The sequence below is a fragment of the Aspergillus sclerotioniger genome (genome assembly GCF_003184525.1).
Source record: "Aspergillus sclerotioniger CBS 115572 chromosome Unknown BO94scaffold_18, whole genome shotgun sequence".
NCBI classification, from domain to species: domain Eukaryota; kingdom Fungi; phylum Ascomycota; class Eurotiomycetes; order Eurotiales; family Aspergillaceae; genus Aspergillus; species Aspergillus sclerotioniger.
The window spans coordinates 62,970-87,729 of record NW_020291008.1 but is presented as its reverse complement, the minus strand read 5'-3'; the positions used below and the strand labels follow the sequence as shown (position 1 = coordinate 87,729).

At 51.4% G+C, this 24,760-nt stretch overlaps 8 protein-coding genes across 8 annotated transcripts; all 8 read left to right on the top strand.

The window, feature by feature from the left end:
* Window positions 1–954: 954 nt before the first annotated feature.
* BO94DRAFT_468571 (salicylate 1-monooxygenase sala) lies at window positions 955–2,382 on the top strand (the record flags this gene model as incomplete). The annotated part of the gene is made up of 3 exons (XM_025608255.1): window positions 955–1,635; window positions 1,682–1,888; window positions 1,948–2,382. The coding sequence occupies 3 exons, from the start codon at window positions 955–957 to the stop codon at window positions 2,380–2,382; spliced, it is 1,323 nt and encodes a 440-aa protein (XP_025466125.1).
* A 114-nt stretch (window positions 2,383–2,496) lies between these two features.
* On the top strand, window positions 2,497–3,212 carry BO94DRAFT_536351 (uncharacterized protein). The gene is made up of 2 exons (XM_025611999.1): window positions 2,497–2,818; window positions 2,875–3,212. Exons 1-2 carry the CDS (start codon window positions 2,682–2,684, stop codon window positions 2,906–2,908), a joined length of 171 nt encoding a protein of 56 aa, XP_025466124.1. The 5' UTR covers window positions 2,497–2,681; the 3' UTR covers window positions 2,909–3,212.
* Window positions 3,213–5,470: 2,258 nt separating this feature from the next.
* On the top strand, window positions 5,471–7,717 carry BO94DRAFT_468597 (uncharacterized protein; the record flags this gene model as incomplete). The annotated part of the gene is made up of 1 exon (XM_025608257.1): window positions 5,471–7,717. The coding sequence occupies one exon, from the start codon at window positions 5,471–5,473 to the stop codon at window positions 7,715–7,717; it is 2,247 nt and encodes a 748-aa protein (XP_025466123.1).
* Window positions 7,718–8,235: 518 nt separating this feature from the next.
* BO94DRAFT_586714 (RBR family RING finger protein) lies at window positions 8,236–9,523 on the top strand (the record flags this gene model as incomplete). Its single annotated transcript, XM_025615774.1, has 2 exons — window positions 8,236–9,128; window positions 9,175–9,523. 2 exons carry the CDS (start codon window positions 8,236–8,238, stop codon window positions 9,521–9,523), a joined length of 1,242 nt encoding a protein of 413 aa, XP_025466122.1.
* A 737-nt stretch (window positions 9,524–10,260) lies between these two features.
* On the top strand, window positions 10,261–11,418 carry BO94DRAFT_111729 (NAD(P)-binding protein). The gene has a single exon (XM_025605511.1). It carries the CDS (start codon window positions 10,394–10,396, stop codon window positions 11,330–11,332), a length of 939 nt encoding a protein of 312 aa, XP_025466121.1. The 5' UTR covers window positions 10,261–10,393; the 3' UTR covers window positions 11,333–11,418.
* A 730-nt stretch (window positions 11,419–12,148) lies between these two features.
* On the top strand, window positions 12,149–16,848 carry ncr1 (sphingolipid transporter NCR1). The gene is made up of 3 exons (XM_025611998.1): window positions 12,149–12,818; window positions 12,877–16,330; window positions 16,394–16,848. The coding sequence occupies exons 1-3, from the start codon at window positions 12,543–12,545 to the stop codon at window positions 16,498–16,500; spliced, it is 3,837 nt and encodes a 1,278-aa protein (XP_025466120.1). The 5' UTR covers window positions 12,149–12,542; the 3' UTR covers window positions 16,501–16,848.
* Window positions 16,849–17,221: 373 nt separating this feature from the next.
* BO94DRAFT_536346 (putative importin beta-4 subunit) lies at window positions 17,222–21,240 on the top strand. Its single transcript, XM_025611997.1, has 3 exons — window positions 17,222–17,513; window positions 17,576–19,901; window positions 20,108–21,240. Exons 1-3 carry the CDS (start codon window positions 17,468–17,470, stop codon window positions 21,018–21,020), a joined length of 3,285 nt encoding a protein of 1,094 aa, XP_025466119.1. The 5' UTR covers window positions 17,222–17,467; the 3' UTR covers window positions 21,021–21,240.
* Window positions 21,241–23,388: 2,148 nt separating this feature from the next.
* On the top strand, window positions 23,389–23,901 carry BO94DRAFT_468536 (uncharacterized protein; the record flags this gene model as incomplete). The annotated part of the gene is made up of 1 exon (XM_025608253.1): window positions 23,389–23,901. A coding segment is annotated over one exon (513 nt), but the record flags the coding sequence as incomplete, so codon positions are not given.
* Window positions 23,902–24,760: the final 859 nt, after the last annotated feature.

The following is a 24,760-nucleotide window of genomic DNA, read 5'->3' as shown; positions in this document are numbered from 1 at the left end:
CCGTGAGAACAACCCCCTCAATCTTCAGCGATTCTCTCTGCATTTTCGATAGTCGTCTTGATAGAGGTCGCTGTTCCATGGAATTGCATCGAGATTGGATTGGTAAGGATCTGGGGAATCCAGGGGCCGTATCCTACCTACCACATAGGTTTAACCTATCTACCAAGCGATCGCGGTCAACGGCTATCGGCAGAAGGGAGTACATGCACCTGCGTTGCACCGCAGCCTATATACTCCGCGATAGTATCAATCACAGTAGCATCGACCATGGACGGCCGAGAGTACACCGGAGGATTTGCAGAAAGATGCCGACCAAACTGCCAGAGGAGCGGAGTCTGATTGCCTATCTACCCGACACATAGATGTCGGCCAACTGGCACAGATTCTATATTGCTGTAGAGTGATGTCGGACTCATCCGCTTATCCCTGCATCCGACATATACTAGGGAAATGGGTGCCTCGCCGCAAGACGTCTCGTATAGGGGATAGGAGTTGTTTGAAGTGTGCTCCGCAACCCCGTCGGATGCGGTGATGTCACGCAAACATGGCTGTAGCCGGAATGAAAGAGACAACTTGACCACAACGGATGACGATCCTCCACACGAGCTACAAGCTAGCCCCGATCACTCAAGAGCTTGTTTTGCTCTCTCCATACTAAGAACGCTGCAGCCGTTGCTGTACAGCATCAGGTTGACCATCGGCTATGCCCAGCAGTGCCGGATATCCGGGTCCGATGCCCCACGGGGATCAGCAACAACGGCATCCGAAGGGCCTGAGGTCATTCCCCCAGCATCCGACCTCCACGCCACGCATACATGACATCGTGGAGGATAGATACATAAAAGAGCTCGACTGCGCGACTAGAAGCCATTTCAAATCCCAACTCAACCCTGACTCACTGACAATCTCTGCCACTCATCTCCACCATCATCACCCGCGGTACTCAGATTCACAATGGCTGCGCCCAAGAAGAACTTCCATGTTGCCATCGTCGGAGGTGGTATCGCTGGTGTCACTCTAGCCATTGCCCTGTATCACCGCAACATCTCTGTTACCATCTACGAGCAAGCCCACGAGTTCGCCGAAGTCGGCGCGGGTGTCTCCTTCAGCCCCAATGCCGTCCAGGCAATGAACTTCTGCCACGAGGGCATTTACAACGCCTTTGAGAAGGTCTGCACACGAAACCTCTGGCCCACGAAGCAAAAGGTGTGGTTCGACTACCTGGATGGGTACAAGAAGGTGCCGAACCCGGCAAGTGGCGGTCGCCAGGACATCGAATTCACCATCTCCAACAGCCTGGGCCAGAACGGAGTCCACCGCGCGCATTTCCTCGATGAGTTGATCAAGTTAGTCCCCAAGGGGATTTCCCGCTTCAACAAGCGTCTGGAAGATATCCATGAGCGTATCAGCGACGGCAAGTTGATTCTGAAGTTTGCCGATGGATCCGAAGATGAAGCCGACGTGGTGATCGGCTGCGATGGAATCAAGTCGCAGGTGCGCCAGATCATCGTGGGGGCGGATCACCCCTCTGCGAAGCCCTCCTACACCCACAAGTACGCTTATCGGGGACTGGTGCCCATGGATAAGGCGGTTGAGGCGATCGGAGAGGAGTTGGCTTCCAATGCCTGCATGCATGTAAGATTCCTCTTCCTTAGACCTTAATCAAAACTGACATTCCCAGATGGGCCCTGGGGGGCATATGCTGACCTTCCCCGTCAACGCTGGCAAAACCCTGAACATCGTCGCTTTCCACACCACCACCGACGAATGGGCCGAGTACCCCCGATTGACGCGCCAGGGCACCCGCGACGAGGTCCTGCGCGACTTTGCCGGCTACGGGCCCAACGTGATGAACTTGTTGAAGTTGACCGATCCCGAACTCAGCGTGGTAGGCTTCACCCCCGTTCCCCCCGAATTTCCCTCGAACTCAACTCTAACTCTATCCAGTGGGCCATCTTCGACCTGGGCGACAACCCCGTCCCGACATTCTACAAGGGCCGGGTGGCTATCTCCGGTGATGCCGCGCACGCCACCTCGCCGCACCACGGTGCCGGGGCTGGGTTTTGTATCGAGGACACTGCCGTGCTGGCTGCTCTGCTTGAAGACAAGCGAGTGCAGACCCACAAGGACCTCCAGGCAGTTCTCGCTGCGTTTGATGAGAATCGCCGCGAGCGCACTCAATGGTTGGTGCAGAGCAGTCGGTTCATCGGTGACTGCTACGAGTGGCGTGCGGATGGTGTGGGCAGTGACTTTAAGAAGATCGAAGAGGCGATTAACTACCGGAATGGGGTTATCGCCAATGTGGATGTTGGTCAGATGTGCGAGGACGCACGGAAGCAGATGGAGAAGAGGCTTAATGCGGTGGAGAAGGCCTCTCTATAGATACATAGATAGTCTGTGATAGATTAGGGTTTTATTAGCGAGTTGCTGTTTGGATTTATTGAATAGATGAGACACTCTGGCGATTTAATTGATATTGTCTTTAGTTCTTTCGAACATATCATCGTGCTGTTTCGCTTCTTCTGCTGAATATGCCAGTAGGAAGACTGTTTCACCACTCCCTAGATATAATAACCATCGAATCTTCTCACAGCTCATCGATATTCTCGTACCTCATACAATCATTCACCACCCACACAAACACCCAGTCGCACGTTGCAGTAAATAGTACTATAGAAACAATGCATATCCAGCAAACCACGCAAACAACAGCACCGATCAAGGACATCAAATCAACCCCATCTTCCGATCATACCAAGAGCCAAAAGCATAACAATCGTCCAATACAACATCATCATCATCATCATCGCCTCCTATCCTAGCACCAACGTCAATACCCCCACAGTCTGAATTTTCGAAAAAATAGTCACATACCTTCATTACTCCCCACCTCCAACCAATCATATGAACCCATTACGCGTAGTCCTTCGACAGACCCCCCTCCTCTCTCAACCCCAACAACACCACCCTCACCTCTACCAACCACTCCCACACATACCCCATCGGGTTCAGTAAGCTCTCAACCGGAGTATGCGGGAGAAGCGCGTCATGGAATTGCGTCATGGTGAATCAATCAGCTACCACCGACACTAACAATCCACAACTTAACAACCAAGCTTGAAGATGAGTAATTGATTTAAAAGAACAGCAGCACACTTGTAATTCAAATTGTAGAGATTAAGAAGAATAAATCAGGGAGAAAAACCACCACCCCTTCGTCTAAGCAACAAACACAAACACAGCAAATAACAGCTCGAGAGATGATTAGCCCCCCGCATTCCGCCAAAGCCAAGATGTTTGTTCTCCAATCAGAGCCAAGCTGCAGGTATGTTTGGGCTGTTTGTGTTGTTTGGATGGTTTGAGTCTTCGGATGTGGATTGGGTTGGCTTCCGATGGTGAGTGAGTGCTGTGTTCCGATGAGGGGATGAATTAGCAATAGCAATAGCAGCAAGCTTTCTGGAGGCTAGGAAAATTTGGGTCTCAGATGATGGGGGTCTTATGGCTGCGAGTTTGGGTGAGGTGAGGTTTGTGGTTATCCGATATTGCTCGAGTTTCTCAACTCACTTGGTTTCATGGAGGATGTATCAAGGGGGAATGTAACTACGTTTACGGGCTTATTTCTTTCTCGATAGTGATATCTTTCTGACAAGTTGATGGTGGGTATATGTCTACAAGAACAGTGAGACTCCCCCCTAAGTGCGATGCGATGCGATGCACAGGATGTGGAGACTGGGACACTGGAACCAGTGGGTCCTCCTCAACCCCAGGTCTTGGTATTGAACTACATGCTTGGATATTGGAATGGTTCGTTATGGATAACATCACTAACGACTTGAAGTATTGTTCCGATCGTTGAGAATCTCGAGGTATAACATCTTGGAGAACACCATTCGACGAAATCTCTTGAAGATTATCTCTAAGCAAACAACTCACTGAATATATTTCTTGACAAAATGCTGGGGTTTGCATCGTGGTTCTATAAATGATGACAAGATCTCGACCTGAAGATCCTATTCTCGATAAAGCATATGATACCATGGCGCGATTGGATGCTGACATGGTAAGGGGAGCGTTGCCTTGTGTCTTAGCCCAGGAAAGATTATGTGTCAAAGATCCGAGTAGGGCTGTTTGAAAGTGGCATGCAGTGACGATAGATTGACTTCGATTCACAAGTCTATCACTTCGCTTCTTTGAATCATGTGGGATCTTAGACCGCATATTGGTCATCCAAGGACTGGAGAGCTTTGGTCTTGCACCTAGCAAACTGCGATGATGAGACAGGAGAACATACGGAAACATTGATCGCTACTTTCGTGAGCAGGAAATGAGCGCTGATATCTGAATGCACTAACAAGCAGTGTGAGTCACCCATTGACTTAGCGCGAACAACAGAAGTTCGAATGCGCGACCTGAATCCTGCAGTGATTCAACCAATGAAAAGGTCAAACCGCTCCCTACGGAGTATAATTGACAGATTATTTCCCAACAGGCATCCGGCTGACAGGGGAGGTCTTTCTGCCTGCTTATCATACGTGGCTCAGGGTCTAGATCAATGCCGTCGCCAGTTCTTCCTGCGATTAATATCGATGATAAGCGGCCCCTGGCTGGCTGTCTATTTATAGGATTCTTGGTTCCCCGCCGTGCTGACAGTGTGTAAATTCTAGATAATGTCATTTTCCTGATCGTTCACTCTACCTATCGGCTTGAATTTGACTGGCATAAGCTTCGTGGCAGCTAGGGTAATTCGAATGGCAGGCGAACCTATCGAGCCGGCCGCGGCTGAGATCGCCGACTTTCTTCGCGCGGGAATTCAGCTCGTCGGACAAGTGTACGAAATTCATGAACTCGGCGACAATCAGCCTTGGCCGGATTGGGATGCAAATCAAACATCAGCTCAGTTTTCGTCCTTGGACAGTCAGCTATCAGGACCATTTCCGGGTCGAGAAATAGGACCACTTTGTCAACAAAGACAGTCTTTGGAGGACACCCGTGCTGCCTGCAGAATCATCGCCCGTACCATCCTCTCCCGCCTAGAACTGATCCAGAGATTTGGTCCTCAATCCTCACAAGAGTTACAAATATTCAGAAAGCTCTGGCCTCGAGAGGATGTAGAGGCTTTGGAGGAACGATTGAGCGTGTTCAAGGCGGAGCTTGAACTGGGGTTCCAGTCGAGGTAACTATACAATCGCCTGGAAAATCGCTCTGAAACGGATCATAACCGATTGATAATTAGCTCGCAATTCAGTCAATACACCGGAACCCGGGAAGCTCTGGACTCCCTCGTTACGGAGGACTCCCCAGATGACCGAGAACTCGATGTACGGGGGAAAGAAGATGATGTCCCCAAAAGAGGCAAGCTATCACAGGCAATAGCATGGTGTCACTTTTCGGGAAGAAGCCAGCTGGAAGGAATAATCCCGGTCCAGATTTGCGATCATATACCAAGGATACACAGTTCACCGATCAGGAGATGATCACCCGTGACTTCTTGCTTGAGAGTCTAAAATTCTCATCAATGACTGACAGAGAAGACAGTGTTACCGTCGCCCATGGTGGCACCTTTGACTGGATATTCTCTGATGAGAACCTTGGACATGAAAAGTCACAAGTGGAGGAGTCCCTCACAACTTGGTTGTCGAATGCCCATGATAGTGGCATTTTCTGGATCAGTGGCAAGCCAGGATCAGGCAAATCGACGCTGGTACACTTCCTAAGGCACCACTCCACGACTATGGATCTCCTTCACCGATGGGCAGGCGACGATCCGCTCATAACAGCCGGGTTCTATTTCTGGATCAGTGGCACCTTGGAGCAAAGATCTCAGACGGGTCTCATGCGTCATCTCCTATTTCAATTGCTGGACCAGGAGAAGTATCTCGTCCCCGTTGTTTTCTCAGCAAAGTGGGAGCACTATCAGTCTCTCAGCACGCGAGAACGGATCAAGGCCTCCGTCTCATGGGGCCTCCAAGAACTCAAGGATGCTCTGAAAAGCTTCATGCAGCACGCTGTAGGCCAAGCAAAAGTCTGCCTATTTATAGACGGGCTGGATGAGTTTGCAGGGGATTACCAGGAGATCGTTTCCTTCTTCAAAACTATGGCATCGTCGTTTTCTCACGTAAAGTTTTGTTTATCTAGCCGACAACTGCCGGTCTTTCGGGCAGCCTTTGCGAACAACCCCGGGCTAGAGCTTCACGATCTTACTCTCCAGGATATGGCTGGTTATGCTCGGGATCAGCTGTATGGGAATTCCTTGACCCAGGCTCTGCTTGCTAAAACCCCAGATGGAGCATTTCGGCTTATTGACGGACTTGTTGAGAGAGCCGACGGAGTCTTCCTTTGGGTGACCCTGGTAGTGCAGTCGCTGCTGCGCCATCAGGATTATGAAGACGTCTTAGAAATGCATGATTACCTACTTCAACATCCAGCTGATATAGACGACCTGTTTACGTACTTTATCTTCGAACAACCGGCAAAGAATCAAACAAGTCTGATCTCCAAACTGTTCCAGCTCCTGCATGCTAGGGAGGAAGCATGTCACGCCACTGGGCAGGAAGAGGCCGTCACTATGCAGCTCTGGGAACTGGCACTTGCATGCCAGTTAGAAGAGGGGAAAACAGCTATCCCTGGTAATGTGCAAGAAGCTACCGCAAGCGATATCGATAAGATTTGCGCACGAACCAAGAACCACTTCTCCAATGAGTGCGCAGGTCTGGTCATTGCGCATGCTCCAAGCCCATCAGCAATCCGAACACAGGCCAGACTTACACCGGCGCAGCTGCTTGCTGAGAGCAACGTGTCCTATGTCCATCGAACCGTCAAGGATTATCTGTCCCTTTCGCATGTCTGGGCACGACTCTTGGAATCAATGATAGGATCGTCATTTGACCCGCATCTATCTCTTCTGACATCCCATATTCTCCAACTCAAGTGGCCTCTCGATGCCTTTGAACCGCATCGACAGATCGACGAGTGGTGGCCCAGTATCCCGTTAGCATTCACCCACGCCCGACTATCTCAGGATGCGCGATCACAGCTCGTGCTGATCCCTGAATTCGACCGTGCGCTTTGTCAACATTGGGCGTTCCGCGATACCATTGAGAAAGACCACTGGGCAAAGAGTCTATTTTCTTCGTACGAGAAGCGAAAGAATGCCGTCTTCCAAGACCCCTTCCTCTCACTGGCAGCCAAATTCGGTTTAAGCATTTTAGTCTGCGAAAGGGTTCACCAGGACAGACTCGATGTTCCAGAAGAAAGTATCCCGCTCCTCAGCCACTGCATCGAGTTTTTCGTCAACCGACGGAAATCTGTATATCCACTGTCCGGCCCGGACGTTATCAGCAGCCTTCTTGCCAATGGCGCCGATCCCAACCAGACATATAAAGACCTCGACAAGAAGTACCGAACCCCCTGGCTGGCTGTACTAGATAAGCTTCGTGAAGCAGAACGTCGCCGGTGGATCCAGTTCTATGATACAGCGGAGGAAGGAACCCGGCGTCAGGCTGCCATCGTGTCCCTGTTCTTGCACCACGGGGCTGATCCCGATGCCATGCTGCCAGAAACTCGGTTTGATCCATCCGCGACTGCGCTCGAAGTAGTCACCAGTGTCTATAGGAAGTATGCGTCGCCGGAATTTAGAATGCTTCGGGACAAGCTGATCGGACTGGGGGCAAAGGAGCGAGAGGGCCATGATATGTTCTATCGAGTGTATGGGGATTGAGTATTGACTGGTATGGCTGGTCGATCCATCGGTAATAAGCTCGTGATATGAAGGTTCGATGAAGAGAAAATATGAACTGTGCTTTTGCCTGGAGCTGTCGAGTCACCAGTCAGGTGATCGGGACCTGGGATTCCTCAGGTTTCCGAGCCGTCTTCTGGCTTTCACTGCTGCTTTCTCCCAACCCAATCCGAACCTGCATCTTCAGCCCCTTTTTTCTGTGCTCCTGTAACACCCTCTTCCGGAAGGTGTCTAATATTATACTCATACAATCTACCCTCATTGCTACCTCACTATTAGAACTCCCTTACCCAGCCAGCGTCATCTAGACGCCAGTGGCTTCCGCCTTTCCAGCTGCGCGGAGCTCTTTTCCCTCTGCGCTTCACCTACCATCATTCAGAGTCTTCGGCACATCATCTTCCATCAAGTTCGACTAAGAACTACATATGTACTGACTCGTTTACTACTTCCTAGCCTGTGATCACTAAAGCCTTACTAACTAGCACCATGCTAGCCCCAGTATGGATCACTTCCCTCGATCAGCCTTTGACGACGAGATCGACGCTTTAAGCCAGCAGATTGAAGATGTCGAGTCTCATCGAGATAGTTGCAAAGGAGAAGATAGAGGGGATGGAAGCAGGCCTGACCATGAACTTGCTGTTGAAGCATACCTGGATGAAATGAAGAGACAGTTGAGCTTCTTGGCCGACAAGAAGCTCGCTGTCAGCATTGCTTCTGCGGTGTACACAGACAGTCGCGAAAATGATGAGAACGACTCGCTGGACCAGCCTATTGTGCACGACAGCGCAGAGCACTCCAGCGTGATGAATGAAGCCCCAGACACTGATGAGGAGTGTATCGCAGGTCCCTCGATGACCTGCCCCCAGCGACAAGATGAGAAACTAGAAAAGCTGCCGCAAAACAAACTACAATGCTGTGTTTGTTACGACTGCTATCATCCACACCAGACACATCGCTTGAGCTGTAAGCACATTTACTGCAGATACTGCCTCAAGGATCTGTTCTTGAAAGCGGCCAAGGATCAATCACTATTTCCACCTCGATGCTGTCGCCAGCTGATCCCCTTGGACGCTGTTCAGACAGCTATGTCCGAGGCTGAGCTTGCCGAGTTCAAACGCTCAGAGGTCGAGTTTTCTACGATCGACCGGACATACTGCAGCAATAGGGCTTGCGGTAGATTCATACCTCCATGTGACATCGCGGTGGATCGAGCGCAGTGCTCGTACTGTGGCTCTGCTACCTGCTCCGCGTGCAAAAACACGTTTCATACTGATGACTGTGTTGAGGACACTGCGCTCCAGGCTACGCTGGCTCTAGCTACCAGTGAGAACTGGCAACGCTGTTTTTCATGCAGGGCTATCGTGTCTCTGGCCGTTGGCTGTTACCATATCACGTACGTTGTTCTTGCATCCGAACCACAGTCTCTAATCATACAACAGATGCAAATGCCAGGCCGAGTTCTGCTACCTCTGTGGCTTAGTTTGGAAGACCTGCGAGTGCGAGCGATGGGCCGAGGAGGATCTGCTGGCGAGGGCCGAGGAAGTCGTAGACCGAGAACTCGAGGAGCTATTGGCGGCCCCAGTTCGTCGGGTCCGAGTTGAGCGAATACGAGATGAACTGAGACAGAACCACGACTGCGACCACCCCGGAAGATTTCATCGTATTAATGGCGAAGGGGGTCGCCGATTCACCTGCGAAATCTGCGAGGGCCACCATTGGGATTACATCCTCCGATGCCGACGGTGTCATCTGTATGTGTGTGAACGTTGTCGACGAAACCGACTTTAAGCAATGGAAGTGTCTTATTAAGAAAACGAACGAGTCAGCATATTCCTATGCTCATGTGAGCTTTGTCATGTTGTTAGATCCATGATCAATTATTCGACATTGTGTGCATTTCTGTCTTAATTTGTTTGGATCATCCCTAATCATACCGAACTTACGATTTGTCAATCACTCACTTATCCCAGAGAATTAAATAAACAATCAAGACTATTTTCAAAGTATCTAAACTAAGAAAAGCATGCGTTCATAGATAGTATCTCCAATCATATCTATCCCCTCTCAAACCCCCTTGACAAAAAAAAGAAGGAATACCAACCACCCAAAACTGGTCGACAATATCAAAACCCATATTAAATGCAATAATCAAAAACTCTCAACACACCTACCTATGCTTACATCCACCCATCCCATAGAACCATAATCCAGCCAGGGGCGGCTATTCCTTCTCCGCTTTCAATTCCGTCCCGAATCCCCCCATGCTCCATGTCCCGCAGCCATACGCCCGGAATCCACCCCCCAATCCCGTCCCGTCGGAAAGTCCGATTGCCGTCGGGGATTCAGTGAGGATTGGACGAATTACATCAGCGGACTTGCTTACGTGCTTAGGTGATGGAGTTGGGGGAATTATTAATGTGGTGTATACGGATGGAGTAGAGTAGTAGGAATGGTAATGGTACTAGGACTAGTATTAGGGCGTATGTCGTGATGGTGAGAGAAGGGTTGGGAATACGTGTATAAATACCTGGATGATATCCCCTGCTTATTTATTGTGTTATTCTCAGTTTGACGACAGAGCAACAGGCATTTAATTCGATTATCTACAAGTCAGTTATTATTGTTTGAACAACAGGGATCGAAACTATATCCACTACTATGTCCAAGACGATCTTTATTACTGGGGCTACGGGCTACGTCGGTCGGGTTATTGCCGAGTATGCGCTCAAGGAGGGCTACGTTGTGCGTGCGCTTTCTCGCGGTGTGGCTGGTGATGAGTTCCTCACGGCGCAGGGGGCTGTTCCTGTTCGAGGATCGCTGGAGACGTTTGATGTTTTGAGCGCCGAGGCTCGCAACGCGGATGTTGTGTTTCATTTGGCGTTTGTTCATGACTTCACCAGGCCGTTGAAGGAGTTGGTTCCGATTGATATCAAGGCTGTGGATGCCATGGCCGGGGCGATGGTGGGCACGAACAAGGCCCTGGTTGTGACGAGTGGAACAGGTTTCATTCAGGCGGACCCCGAGGGGAAGGAGACCGATGAGGAGTCGCCTGCTGCGCCGGATGGACATTTCACGGTGCGGGTGGAGGCGGAGAAGAAGGCGCTGGCCTGGGCGGAGAAGGGAGTCAGGGTGTCGGTTATTCGGCTGCCGCAGTATGTGTATGGACGAGGGGATCGGTTTTGGTTTGCCGCGAGGTGGATTAAGGTGGCGGTGGAGAATGGGGTGGCTGGGTATCTTGGGGATGGCGAGCATCGGTTTTCCGAGGTGCATGTGGATGATGCGGCCAGGTTGTATCTGCTTGCTGCGGAGAGGGCGGATGCTGGGGAGGTATTCAATGGTGTTGCGGGGACGGAGACGTCGTATCGACAGCTTGCGGAGGTTATTGGGGAGGTGGTGGGCGTGCCGGTGAGGGGGTTTGAGAGGGAAGAGGTGATGGAGAAATGGGAACCGTTTTTGGTGGCATTTGCTAGCAAGTCGAATAGGCCTTCCGGGGCAAAGGCGAAGGCGAAGCTGGGGTGGGTGGTGGAGAGGCCCAATTTGTTGAGTGAGATTAGGGAGGGCAGTTATAGGGAGTTGGTGGAGGTGTTCAAGGAGTAGGAGAGAATCAGTTCATAGGTGTGTCCGGTGGAGCGAGTTGATATGATAGTCTAGAGAATTGGGATGTTAATGGAATTTCCTGAATGATAGACGGAATAGAACTCGGTTGATTATCCTCTGCTTCACCTTGCTGTCTGGCGAGGAGCACAAGGTCTCATTGAGATTGAAAAAGGATGTTAGGCCGATGTCGTGTGAGATCAGGACATGACGGATCAACGTTGTACAAGAATCTACGCAAGGTATCCCTGCGGCAATCCTTGATGGCAAGGTATAGGTATAGCTGTAGATCCACTCATTTGGATGACTCAATAGTTTCTGACAGGTCATTCACTGAACACTATTTTGGTTCAAGCTTGTCTAGCCTCAGCTCCAGCCATGATTGTGCCTCTTCATCGACTGGCGGTGTGTTCCGGTAGACCATTGTTGACATCAACCATAGTAGCTAGAGAAGCTGGTATCGGCCTCGTATGTCCTGTTTGTTGCATTCAAGAGTACCAATCTTGGTGCTGACCTGGATGAAAAGAATGAGATGATGGACAGTGGATATGCCTGTGACGTTAGGTCACTATATCCGGTTGTCTGATTGTGTGAAATAGCTTGCACATGAGCATCAGTCACCATTGTCAACCGGGCGATTGTCCCTTGCTGGAAGCCTGTAAAGAAGCCCATCAAGCTGCCACGTAGGAACCAATTCAACGGTGTGACTGACCATCGGTCAGGTGAGGTGCATCACCTGATGACGTACCGGAGTATCTCCGCCTGGAAGTATATATCGGGGATTCGGGGTTGTAGTACTTCCATAACTCCGCATGGATCATCACATCCGGGCGTATTTTCCTGCACCTAATGTAGGAGGTTCTTTTAAATGGAGTGGACCAAGAGAATGGAGTGAATGGAGCGGATGGATGGATGAATGGTCCCTGGCAGAGTGACAGCTTGTGCCTGGACGATGACGGCGAGTGCCTGACGTTAGCGCCCGACCCGTGAGGCCAGCCAGCCGAGGCCGATTCCAGAGGGACTCGCCGCTTACGTACATCGCGCTTATCGTCATCCCGGAAGCTCCCTGCCGACCTGCGCCTCCTCTATTTACTTCGCCCTCGCTGTCTCAACCCTTCAATCCCATCCATCCACCCTCCTATCCATTATTCGACCATCTTTGAATGTAATCAGCAGCCCAGTTCGCTTATCCTGACCGGCTACACCCCCAACCATGCGGGGACTCCGCTTCATCCCCATTATCGCAAGTCTTGGCGTTCTCCCTCAATCGCTGGCCCGAGACGATCCGAGCTTGGGCTTCACCAACATCCATGAGCCCGGCCGTTGTGCCATTCGCGGGCACTGCGGGAAGAAGTCGTTCTTTGGTGGCGAGCTCCCCTGTCCTGACAATGGGCTGGCAGAGCAGCCTGAAGCAGCGGTGAGGAAGAAGCTGGTAGACCTATGCGGCAGCAAATGGGAGGAAGGTCCCGTGTGCTGTCAAGATGAGCAGGTGAGCTCCATCCAAGCTCGCATCTGACATGGTTCTGACCCTGTGGACTGTACTCCAGATCGACGCACTCTCCAGAAACCTGAAACTTGCCGAAGGTATAATCGCGTCTTGTCCTGCCTGCAAAGCAAATTTCTTCAACATCTTCTGCACCTTCACCTGCTCCCCAGACCAGTCCCTATTCGTCAACGTCACCCAGATCGACAAGAACGGCTCCGGAAAACAACTCGTCACCGAAATAGATAACGTCTGGTCGGAAGAGTTCCAGAGTGGGTTCTACGACAGCTGCAAGAACGTCAAAAATGGTGCTTCAGGTGGCAAGGCCATCGATTTCATCGGTGGCGGTGCCAAGAATTACTCTCAGTTCTTGAAATTTTTGGGAGACAAGAAGCTTCTGGGAAGCCCGTTTCAGATCAACTTCAAGACCGAGCCTGCTGGTCCAGACCCTGATGGTATGAAAGCGCTGCCAATTAAGCCCAAGGCCTGTAACGACGCCGACGAAGCATTCCGCTGTTCCTGCGTTGACTGCCCCGACGTGTGCCCCGAGTTACCTGCCCTCAGAACGGACGGATACTGTCATGTGGGCCTGCTGCCCTGTCTGTCATTCGCGGTGATCCTCATCTACTCGGTCTTCTTGCTGGTCGTCGTAGCATGCTCCAGCTACTTCACTTACCGAGAACGCCGCTACCGCAAACCCGAACGCGTCAGACTCCTGCAGGATCCGGCCCCGAGCGACGATGAGGACGAAGGTGACATCGTCCGCGCAGGCGGGTATATCGAGCAGCCCAACGGTGTCTACAAGCTGAACACTGTTCTCGATAGGATGTTTAATCGCATTGGTGGTGCCTGTGCTCGCTTCCCGGCCATCACGATTGTATCCAGCGTGGTTGTGGTCAGTCTGTTGAGCCTGGGTTGGTTTCGCTTTGCCGTCGAGACGGACCCGGTCCGCCTCTGGGTAAGCCCAACCTCGGCAGCGGCGCAAGAAAAGGCCTATTTTGATGCCAATTTCGGGCCGTTCTACCGGGCAGAACAAGCATTTCTCGTCAACGACACTGCCTCAGGCGACGGGCGCGTTATGAGTTATGACACCCTAAGTTGGTGGTTTGACGTGGAGTCGAGAGTACACCGGATGATTTCTCTGGACCGGGAACTGATCCTTGATGACATCTGCACCAAACCAACTGGCGAAGCTTGTGTGGTGCAGTCGTTGACGGGCTATTTTGGAGGATCTGTGGCAAATCTGGACCCCGATACTTGGGAAGCCCGGCTCAAGCATTGCGCGGATTCGCCTGGTGATGTGAGCTGTCTCCCGGACTTCGGACAACCACTGCGACCGGAAATGATTCTCGGAGGATATGAAGAGTCGGGCGATGTTCTCGATGCCCAAGCGCTGTTCACAACATGGGTGGTGGACAACCATCAGCAAGGGACAGAAGGTGAAGCCAATGCCATTGATTGGGAGGATAGCCTCAAACGCATACTGGAAGTGGTACAAGAAGAAGCCAAGGAGCGCGGACTGCGTGTCTCGTTCAACACCGAAGTCAGTGTCGAGCAGGAGCTGAACAAGTCCAGCAACACCGATGCCAAGATCGTTGTCATTAGCTACATCATCATGTTTATTTACGCATCCTTGGCGTTGGGTTCGGTCACGGTGACGTGGAAGTCTCTGTTCAGCAATCCCGCCAATGCTCTAGTCCAGTCCAAGTTTACTCTGGGGATCGTCGGCATTGTCATTGTTCTGATGTCAGTTTCCGCGTCGGTTGGACTGTTCTCTGCGGCAGGAATCAAGGTCACCCTAATTATCGCCGAGGTCATCCCGTTCCTCGTTCTGGCTGTGGGTGTTGACAATATCTTCCTGATCGTCCACGAATTCGAACGAATCAACGTCAGCCACCCAGACGAAGAGATCGACGAGCGTATCGCTCGTGCTGTGGGCCGAATCGGCCCCAGTATCTTCCTATCTGCAACCACGGAGACTATTGCGTTTGCCATGGGGGTTTTTGTCGGAATGCCTGCCGTGAAAAATTTTGCCGTATATGCTGCAGGTGCAGTTTTCATCAACGGTGTCTTGCAAATCACCATGTTTATCTCTGTTCTGGCTTTGAACCAGAAGCGCGTGGAGAGCCTACGTGCGGATTGCATTCCGTGCCTAACAGTCCGCAAAGCGCATTCCGGCATGTCCGATGATCAGCTCCTCGACGACCAGGAGGGAGAAAGCGCTTTGCAAGCATTTATCCGCACAGTCTACGCATCTTCACTTCTGGGACGTAGGGTCAAGGTCCTCGTGGTGATCACGTTCCTTGGCCTTCTGACAGCTGGGCTGGCTTTGATTCCAAAGGTGGCTCTTGGACTGGACCAACGCATCGCCGTTCCAAGCGACTCTTACCTCATTCAGTACTTCGAGGACTTGAATGCCTACTTCGGAAGCGGACCCCCAGTCTACTTTGTGACACGGAACGTAAATGTTACTGAACGGCACCACCAGCAACAGCTTTGTGGACGCTTCACTACCTGCGAAGAATTCTCTCTCCCCTTTGTGCTCGAGCAAGAGTCCAAACGATCCAATGTCTCCTATATTTCAGGATCCACCGCTAGCTGGATTGATGACTTTTTCTACTGGCTGAACCCCCAGCAAGACTGTTGCAAGGAAAATGATGAAATATGCTTCGAGGACCGGACACCTGCCTGGAATATTTCTCTGTACGGAATGCCGGAAGGAGACGAGTTCATCCACTACGTTGAAAAGTGGCTCGAATCCCCTACTGACGCGTCCTGCCCACTGGGAGGCAAGGCGCCATACAGCAATGCCCTTGTGGTCGACCAGAAGCGAATAATGACCAACGCCAGCCATTTCCGCACCACCCACACACCTCTTAGGACGCAAGATGATTTCATCAAATCCTACATCTCGGCCCGCCGTATCGCCGATGGCATTTCTAAGGAGCACGGAATTGATGTATTTCCCTATTCCAAAACCTACATCTTCTTTGATCAGTATGTCTCCATAATCCAGCTGACGGGGACATTGCTGGGCTTTGCTGTTGCCATCATCTTCGCTTTGACATCCACACTCCTTGGGTCTGTGGCAACTGGTGCGGTGGTCACTACGACTGTGGTGATGATCTTGGTCGACATTATAGGCGCCATGGCCGTGGCTGGCGTGTCGCTCAATGCCGTTTCCCTCGTGAACCTCATTATTTGCGTAGGTATTGCGGTCGAGTTCTGCGCGCACATTGCTCGGGCATTCATGTTCCCATCCCGTGCTATCCTGGAAAAGGTGCCGACCAAGTTTCGCGGCAAGGATGCGCGGGCGTGGACGGCGCTGGTTAATGTTGGAGGCAGTGTCTTTAGTGGCATTACTGTGACGAAGCTGCTGGGGGTATGTGTGCTGGCATTTACTAGGAGTAAGATCTTCGAGATCTATTACTTCCGAGTGTGGTTGGCCTTGATCGTGTTTGCTGCCACCCATGCTCTCATCTTTTTGCCTGTGGCGCTCAGTTACTTTGGCGGCGAGGGTAAGTTCGCCCCGGATGAGCTGAAAGATGTGATATGTTCAAACAAATGCTGATTTCATACAGGCTATGCCGACCCCGGGGCTGATGGTGGTCTTGAAGAGAACCTTGCATCCAGGGGCTACCGTTCCCTGCTGGGCGACGACGATTATTACGACTCTGACGAATATTAGACGTCCATTGCGCCGGAACGCACCGTCTTATACAGCAATAAATGATATCACGTCCTATGGGGCGTTGATCACAAGCCACTATCAACGGATGCGACCTGTAACAGGATCCGTCAAGTGAGGCTGTCCCCCCGATTATATTTTCCTCAATGTTATACAAGATGGTGGGGAGTTACCACAGTTGGGATGGAGTTAGGTCATTGAATAATTGGTTACTCAGCGAATCAATCGACGCGTATTATGTATCTGCCCTGGTAAATAAAGCGTGAACCTTGTCGGGACGCGTGACCTCTGTCGCGGGCCAACCTCTGTTCCGGGCGGGAACTTAACAGCGAATCTATCAGTCTGGCGTATGCAAGCCAAGGTGATCCCGCGTCTAGCAGTTCCTGTAGGCAGCCGCGAGCATCGTGGTAAATGCTCCAGAACCCATGAGTTGAGAGCGTCGTCGACCAGCAAAAAAGTCTAAAGGGCCGCGGGTGGATATTGACCGACAGACGTTGGCCGATCGCAGTTGGGCAGCCACCCAAAGCAGGAGGGAATCTTACCGGACGGCACCCGGACGATACCATTCCTAATCCCACCATGAGACCCGCCCCGCTGATTGGAGGCCTAGGCTCGGTTCAAATACAGCTAAACCCTAATAGGCTACATAGGTATCTCCATAAAGCAGCCCACCCAAACATAATTTTTTTTTCTCTCCCCTTCTTCTTCCCCTCCATCTTTTTTTTTTTTTTTCGCTTCTTCTCTCCTTTCTCTTCTCCTCCCCCTCTTCCTCCTTTTTAAACCTCTCCTTTCCTTTGTGTTTCTCTTCTTTCTTTGTTACATTTTTTTGTTTTTGTGATACCCTGTGAGCTGCCTGTCTTTGCGCAGACAGCTCATCTAGTTCCAGGACCTTCTTCACAGGAGGAACTGGTCTTGCTTACTTTTTTACACACGATATTGTTGAGGAAAGAGAGTTGTTCAGTCTATCATGGATCAACAACGGTTTTTGCAGCAGCTTCAGATTGTGCTGAACCGTGAGTGCCCAGGTCATCTGCAAGGGATGCTACGCGGACAACATACTGACCTGTAACTCTAGCCGCCCAGGGTAACGTCAAGGAAGCCACTGGCGTCCTCCAGCGCGAGTTCTACAAGAGCCCCGAATCCCTCGTTCTTCTCATCCAGATTGCCACTGGCCATGAGGACCCGAACCTGAGACAGCTCGCCGCCGTCGAGAGTCGCACACTCGTGGTCAAGCACTGGGTGTCCGTCCAGGCGGGCCAGAAGCCCCAGATCCGTCAAGAGTTGCTGCGCGCTGCTGTTGGCGAGAGCTCGTCTCTCGTCCGCCACTCGGTCGCTCGTGTCATCTCTGCCATTGCCAAGATCGACCTGAACGATGGGGAATGGGCCGATCTGCCCAACTTCCTGCTCCGGGCTGCCAGCACCGGTAACAAGGAGGAGCGTGCCGTCAGCATCTACATCCTCCTCACTATCCTTGAGACTCTGGGTGATGGATTCGAGGAGAAGTTCGACGAGCTGTTCCAGCTGTTCAGCAAGACCATCAGTGACCCCGAGAGCGAGGAGGTGCGCATGAACACCCTCATGGCTTTGAGCAAGCTGGCTATGTACCTTGACTCGGAGGAGAACATGGCCCCCGTCAAGGCTTTCCAGAACCTCATTCCCTCCATGGTGGCCGTGCTCAAGGATGTTATCACCCGGGAGCAGGATGATGGTATCATGCAGGGTTTCGAGGTCTTCCAGACTCTCCTTGGCTGTGACCCCGCTCTGTTGACCGTCCACCTCAAGGACCTGGTTATCTTCATGAACGAGCTCGGCGGAAACGTTGAGCAAGAAGAGGATGTCCGTACCCAGGCCATCAGCTTCCTCATGCAGTGCGTTCAGTACCGCAAGCTGAAGATCCAGGGTATGCGCATTGGTGAACAACTCACCCGCACGGCGCTCCAGGTCGTCACCGAGCTCGATGATGCTTCTCCTACCGACGATGACATTACTCCTGCCCGCTCTGCTCTTGGTCTTCTTGATATCCTGGCCCAGAGCCTGCCTCCCAGCCAGGTCGTTGTTCCCCTGCTCCAGGCCCTCGGACAATACTTCAACAACAGCAACCCCGACTACCGTCGTGCTGGTATCTTGGCTCTGGGAATGTGTGTCGAGGGTGCCCCCGACTTCATCAGCACTCAGATGCACGAGATCTTCCCCATGGTGCTCCAGCTCCTTGCTGACTCCGAGCCCAAGGTTCGCCAGGCCTCGTTGCACGCCGTGGCTCGCTTGGCCGATGACCTCGCCGAGGATCTCAGCCAGGAGCACAAGAGGCTTATGCCCCTCCTTTTCCAGAACCTGGCCAGTGCCATGCAGGAGTACAAGGGTGAGGAGGATGGTCCCACCGTCGACATCATGAAGGCCGGCATCAGTGCTATCGATGCTGTTGTGGACGGTCTCGACGAGAAGGATGTGGCCCCTTACCAGGGCGAGTTGGTTCCCATCTTGCACAACCTGTTCAAGCACCCCGACTTCCGTATCAAGGGCTTGGCTGCTGGTGCCCTTGGCTCCCTGGCCTCCTCTGCCGGTGACTCTTTCCTTCCCTTCTTCGACGAGTCGATGCACCTTCTCCAGGAGTACGCTACCGTGAAGGACAGCGAGGAGGAACTCGACCTTCGTGCCAGCGTCACCGATGCCATGGGAGAGATGGCCGCCGCCGCCGGTCCTGAGCGTTACCAGCCCTACGTTGAGCCCCTCATGCGTGCCACTGAGGAGGCTCTCCACCTCGGACACTCTCGTCTCAAGGAGAGCACCTACATCTTCTGGGGTGCCATGTCCAAGGTCTATGTCGAGCTCTTCGCTCCCTTCCTCGATGGTGTTGTCAAGGGTCTTTTCGCTTGCATTGAGCAGGATGAGACTGACCTGGATGTCTCTCTTGGTGAGGCTGCCAAGGATCTCATTGGCCAGGAAGTGACCATCGGTGGTAAGAAGGTCCGCGTGGCCGACGCTGATGAGGACGATGAGCCCGTCGGCGAGGACGGTGATATCGAAGATGTGGATCTTGATGACGAGGATGGATGGGATGATATCACTGCCACCACCCCTCTGTCTTTGGAGAAGGAGATCGCTGTCGAGGTCATTGGTGACCTCGTCACTCACACCAAGTCTGCTTATCTGCCTTTCTTCGAGAAGACCATCGAGATGGTCCTGCCCCTCGCTGAGCACCCTTACGAAGGTGTGCGCAAGAGCACCATCAGCACCCTCCACCGCTCTTATGCTATGCTCTACTCCATTGCTGAGGAGAGTGGCCAAATGGGCAAGTGGCAGCCTGGTCTGCCTCTCCAGGTCCAGCCCGCCAAGGAGGTCCAGAAGTTCGGTGAGATCCTCATGACCGCCACCGTCAAGATGTGGACCGAAGAAGATGACCGGTATGTATCACTATCATTTCCTTTCCCTCTGCATGCCCCAGCGGGCCTTTAAATGATGAGCACCACGTTTTACCCAGCTCACTCCGACACGCAAAGTCGTGGATGATGTGACACGCGATTACTCACAAACCTCTGATAATTACCTCTATCCATTGTTTCTTCACCTGATTATTTCGTGTTTGCAGCAGCTAACGCATCAACACTAGGGCTACCGTCGCCGACATCAACCGCAACATGGCTGAGAACCTCCGCTACTGCGGTCCCTCTTTGATCTCTAACGAGACCACTTTGCACAATGTGATTCAGATGATCACTGATATCATCACCAAGAAGCACCCTTGCCAGCTGGAGTTCGGTCCCGAAGAGGAGACTGCTGAGGCTGGCGAGGAGACTTCTGAGTTCGACTGGGTCGTTGTCGACACTGGTCTCGACGTTGTCTCTGGCATGGCTGCCGCTCTTGGCCCCAGCTTCGCTGAGCTGTGGAAGGTCTTTGAGAAGACTGTTCTGCGTTATGCAGGCAGCACTGAGGCCCTCGAGCGCGCCACTGCTGTCGGTGTCCTCGCCGAGTGCATCAACGGCATGGGCCCTGCTGTCACTCAGTACACTCCCACTTTCATGAAGTTGCTTCTCCACCGCCTTGGTGACGAGGACTCCCAGACTCGCTCCAACGCTGCCTACGCCATTGGCCGTCTCGTTGAGCACTCCGATGCCAAGGATCTGATCGTCAAGGAGTTCCCTACCATCCTCTCCAGACTCGAGCAGTGCCTGCACATGAACGTTTCCCGCCTTCAGGACAACGCCACTGGCTGCCTGAGCCGCATGATCCTTCGCCACCGCGAGAACGTCCCCATCAAGGATGTCCTCCCTGTCCTGCTTACCATCCTTCCCTTGAAGAATGACTTCGAGGAGAACGACCCCTTGTACCACATGATCTGCCAGCTGTACAAGTGGGAGGACCCCACCGTCCGCGAGCTCACTCCCCAGCTCCTGCCCATCTTCCAGGCTGTTCTCAGCGATGAGGACCAGCTTGAGGAGGAGCGCCGGGCCGAGCTCATCGACCTTGTCAAGTGGCTGAACCAGATGCAGCCTGGCGCTGCCCCTTGGGCTGAGCAGCTGTGAGCCCGCGGCGAGAGATGACGACAGCTTGATGACCAAATACTACTTAATGGATAGAACGGGTCTCTCAACGAGGACTCTATGGACGACGTTAGAAGATACCCCTGGGGAGCCACCGAGCGATGAACCCACACAGCGATAGAATATGGCGGACTGCTATGAATTATGATCAAAAGTGGTGTATATAAGTTATGAGTTCAATTGAATTGCAATTGCATGTTCATTCTTCTTGTAGACAGCAATCCCTCCCCTCTGTGCACTCTAGATCGCTGATCCTCCATCCTGCTTAAAGAATGGTTGAATCTAGTAACGTTTTCCCTCTTGATAGGCATGATTGGTTCGTCCACAGCCTTCCATCCTCTTGTTCTGTTTTACCTCTTCACCATCTGCACCACATCCAGCACAAGAATCTCCGAAAGGCTCACCCTGTTCTATATGATATGAACTCAACTACTCTTTTATCACATCTCTATCTTCAAACCTCATCAACGATTATAACACAGTGACCTTGATTTCCAGTACTAGGAATACCCGAAATATGCGCGAATCAAAATATTTCCCACAACCAGGTGTCAAGCAGGAGCAAGTCGCACTTCGACGCGGTTTTAGGGGAAGGTGCAGCGAGTTGGGCTGGCTTGGGAAGGAGTTGACGGAGATCTCCTGCCTCTGGGGAGATCTCCAATGGCCTAGAGGAGATCTCCAGCGACCTGGAGGAGGTCTCCGGTGGCAGAGGCCTCGAGGGCTCGTCTCCGTGGGCTATATAAAGCCCTTGGGGGCCACCCTCTTGCTGTGAGTCCCCATCTCATTCCTGGCGTTGCCTCCCTCATCCTCGGTCACGATGGGATAATCCATTGAATGGACAGATATACCGAGGGGCAAGGGATGTAATCCCAGAGGGGGAGATCATAATTATGACCAGTTTGTGTTACCCAGGACGCACCATCGCCCAGCTGCTGGCATCATATGACTGCCTCTCCTGAAGTTATCCATCTATTCTATACAAATATGATAGGTGGACAAGAAGGGCTTACAAGAGTAGACATTGCCTACGCCGACACAATGTTTGACACCGCATTTGATCACGCATCGACTTCCATACCTAGAATACTATGGATGCAGAAAGAGACACACAGTGGCTTTGCAAATTGGAATGCTACTAAAAGAATTGCCAACCATACGAGCCATTTAAGGGCCTTCTCACACGAAGGAGCGGATCTAACCCAGCTGAATGAAAGCCTTATCATGAGGTCGTTTACCCATGTCTAAATGTATCATGGTTTGCAGACATTTCGTCCCTTTTCTCACTCAACCATATTTGCATCTGTTATTTTGTGCATCTCACCATGGAGGATACAGCGATGCAATGGCCATGTCCTTACTGCAGCTTGGTTTTCACATCACGGAAAGATATCCAACTCCACCTAAACCCTAATCCGGTATATCTTCACCTCTTGGTTGATTCTGTAATGCTAGCGTTCTTGAATAGCCTTCGAACCTAGCCAATACTCTTCCAAGCTGTGAGAACTTGCATGTTCCCAGTGACATGCCGACACCTTTATACGCTGCCGACAAGGAGTCATCGACTATCCCAGAGGAAATTCACCAAGTCTGCTGTGCCCTAGCTGTGCTTGTGCAGGAAAACCACCTTTCAGTAAAAGACACAACGTTATTTGCCATTACAAGTCTCGTCAGCGATCCAGCCATGGAATTTATGGACTGAGTTATTCTGACTATTGCAATATCCGCTGCGGTTGGGAAAATGTATTCACTTGCTTTCCCTCGGATATGGAATAGAGGCTGCCACAGAGCAACAATACTTCAAACCCCATGTTACCTATAGTGCTGATGGTTCTACTGATGAGCTTTCTACGAGCGTGTTCGAAACCGACGACTTTGAGATCTTGTGGCAAGAGCTAAATTCAACTGCTTGACTCTAGCCGTATAACAAGGATCGGAAAAAGATGTATCGTATCACTTCGGATACAAAGTCTACCATTTACACTGCATAATATTGATGTGTTTCTCCTCTAATATCATAATATACTCTTTGATGTAGGGAGCGTAATCCCCAGGAGTTAGCTTTCACTACATCAGGTCAAAGGAAATCAAATAAATCAAATAAAAACAGCAGATATTCAAGAAAATAGAAACAGAAACAGAGAAGTGTGATACACCGGTCATATTTGATTAGCAATGAATGAAATAACTCTTGTTCACCCCCAGTTCATTTAGCACAATGAAGACCACAAGGTTGACGTCACGTATACAATTCACTCATAGGGAAACCTCAACATTACGTAGTAACGCCTATATAAACCCTTAATTAAAGCTAGGCTCTGAATCACCCAGCTACTATCTTCTCTCCACTCGAGACAAAAATTCCATCTTCCTCGTCAAACTCGAAGGACCTCTAAGCAGCCCCACCAAAATCAAAGCCCTAACCGGATTCCTAACCACCCCTATCCTCAAAGAAGGCGAAGGCATAAGAGATACTTCCCCCAGCAACTTCTGCCTCATTACCGGTAAAATGAAACTCGCCATCCTCTCTGCCCTCGAGGGAACCTTTTTCTCACCAACCTTTATTCGAGTTAACTTGTCCCCGAAACACCTCTCCGATTATAGCATCGCTCCCACTTTGGGAAATGAGATTGATCCTACCCTTCCGCAGAACCGAGCAACTGATGCAGATGAACTTTTTCTTCCAAGGCAGGATCAGTTTCCGGTGTGGTATTTCTTCTATGGCAATCTGGCTGTGTCGGAGATTCTGGCTGCGCGGCTGGGTCTTCAGGATATGCCGATTCTTAGTAGGGCTTTGGTTAAGGGAGGTGTTTTGAGGACGTGGGGAGGAGGGAAGTATAAGGCTTTGGTTGATGGGACCGTCTAGTCCCGATACTACGATGAAACATGCCGACGAAGATGAAAGTTTCTTCGGTTCTCTCCATCGGAATCTAGGAAGAGAGCGAAGAAGAGAAGAATCCCGAAGGAACTCTCCTAGAATAGAAGCCGTAGGAAACACATAAGTAGCCACAACTCCCCATGATCAGATCATTCTCCCTCAGCAACACAACTCCCAATTCCCTAGACTCTACGTTTAGCTTACCCCGGCTATTAATCATACTCTGGCCACCGTGCCAACGAATGGAAGATGTAAAAAGCACATCTTCTTCAGCCACAGTGTCCTCCGCTCCTGCGGCCGTGTTATGCTCTGCAATTCGTCTCAAACACGTTCACGTCGAGAACAAGGAGGATGATCCTAGAACGGACCTTCGCACGACTGTGGATGGTAGCCCTTCTCCCTCTCATAAAGGGACTTGTGTTCAAGGCTTAACATTGGTATATAAACCTGCAAACAAAGACCCGAGGGCCAGGAAAGTATTCTCGAATCCCGAGAAATTCCGCCAATATTGTTCTTTCTCCTGAAACGTTCCCGTCTGATCAGATTGATGGATCTATGGGTCATTCGAGCAACTCGATGGGATTGGGAGAGTGTTCCAAAACGAAGACGTTTACTCCGTGATTAAGATGATTACAGCTCAGAGCGAAGATGAGATTGGTGGATCAAATGCGACATGTGGTTTTGAATGAAGGGATCATTATGATCGGATTGAGCTTGGAAGATGCGCAGCACGGTGGCCTTTTGTCCAGAGAGATACAGGGCAGTTAAGGAAAGAGTTTCCAACTCACAGGAAAGAGCGGTTGAATGGAATCCACATCAACTACTAACTGCGTGTCCATGACCTTGA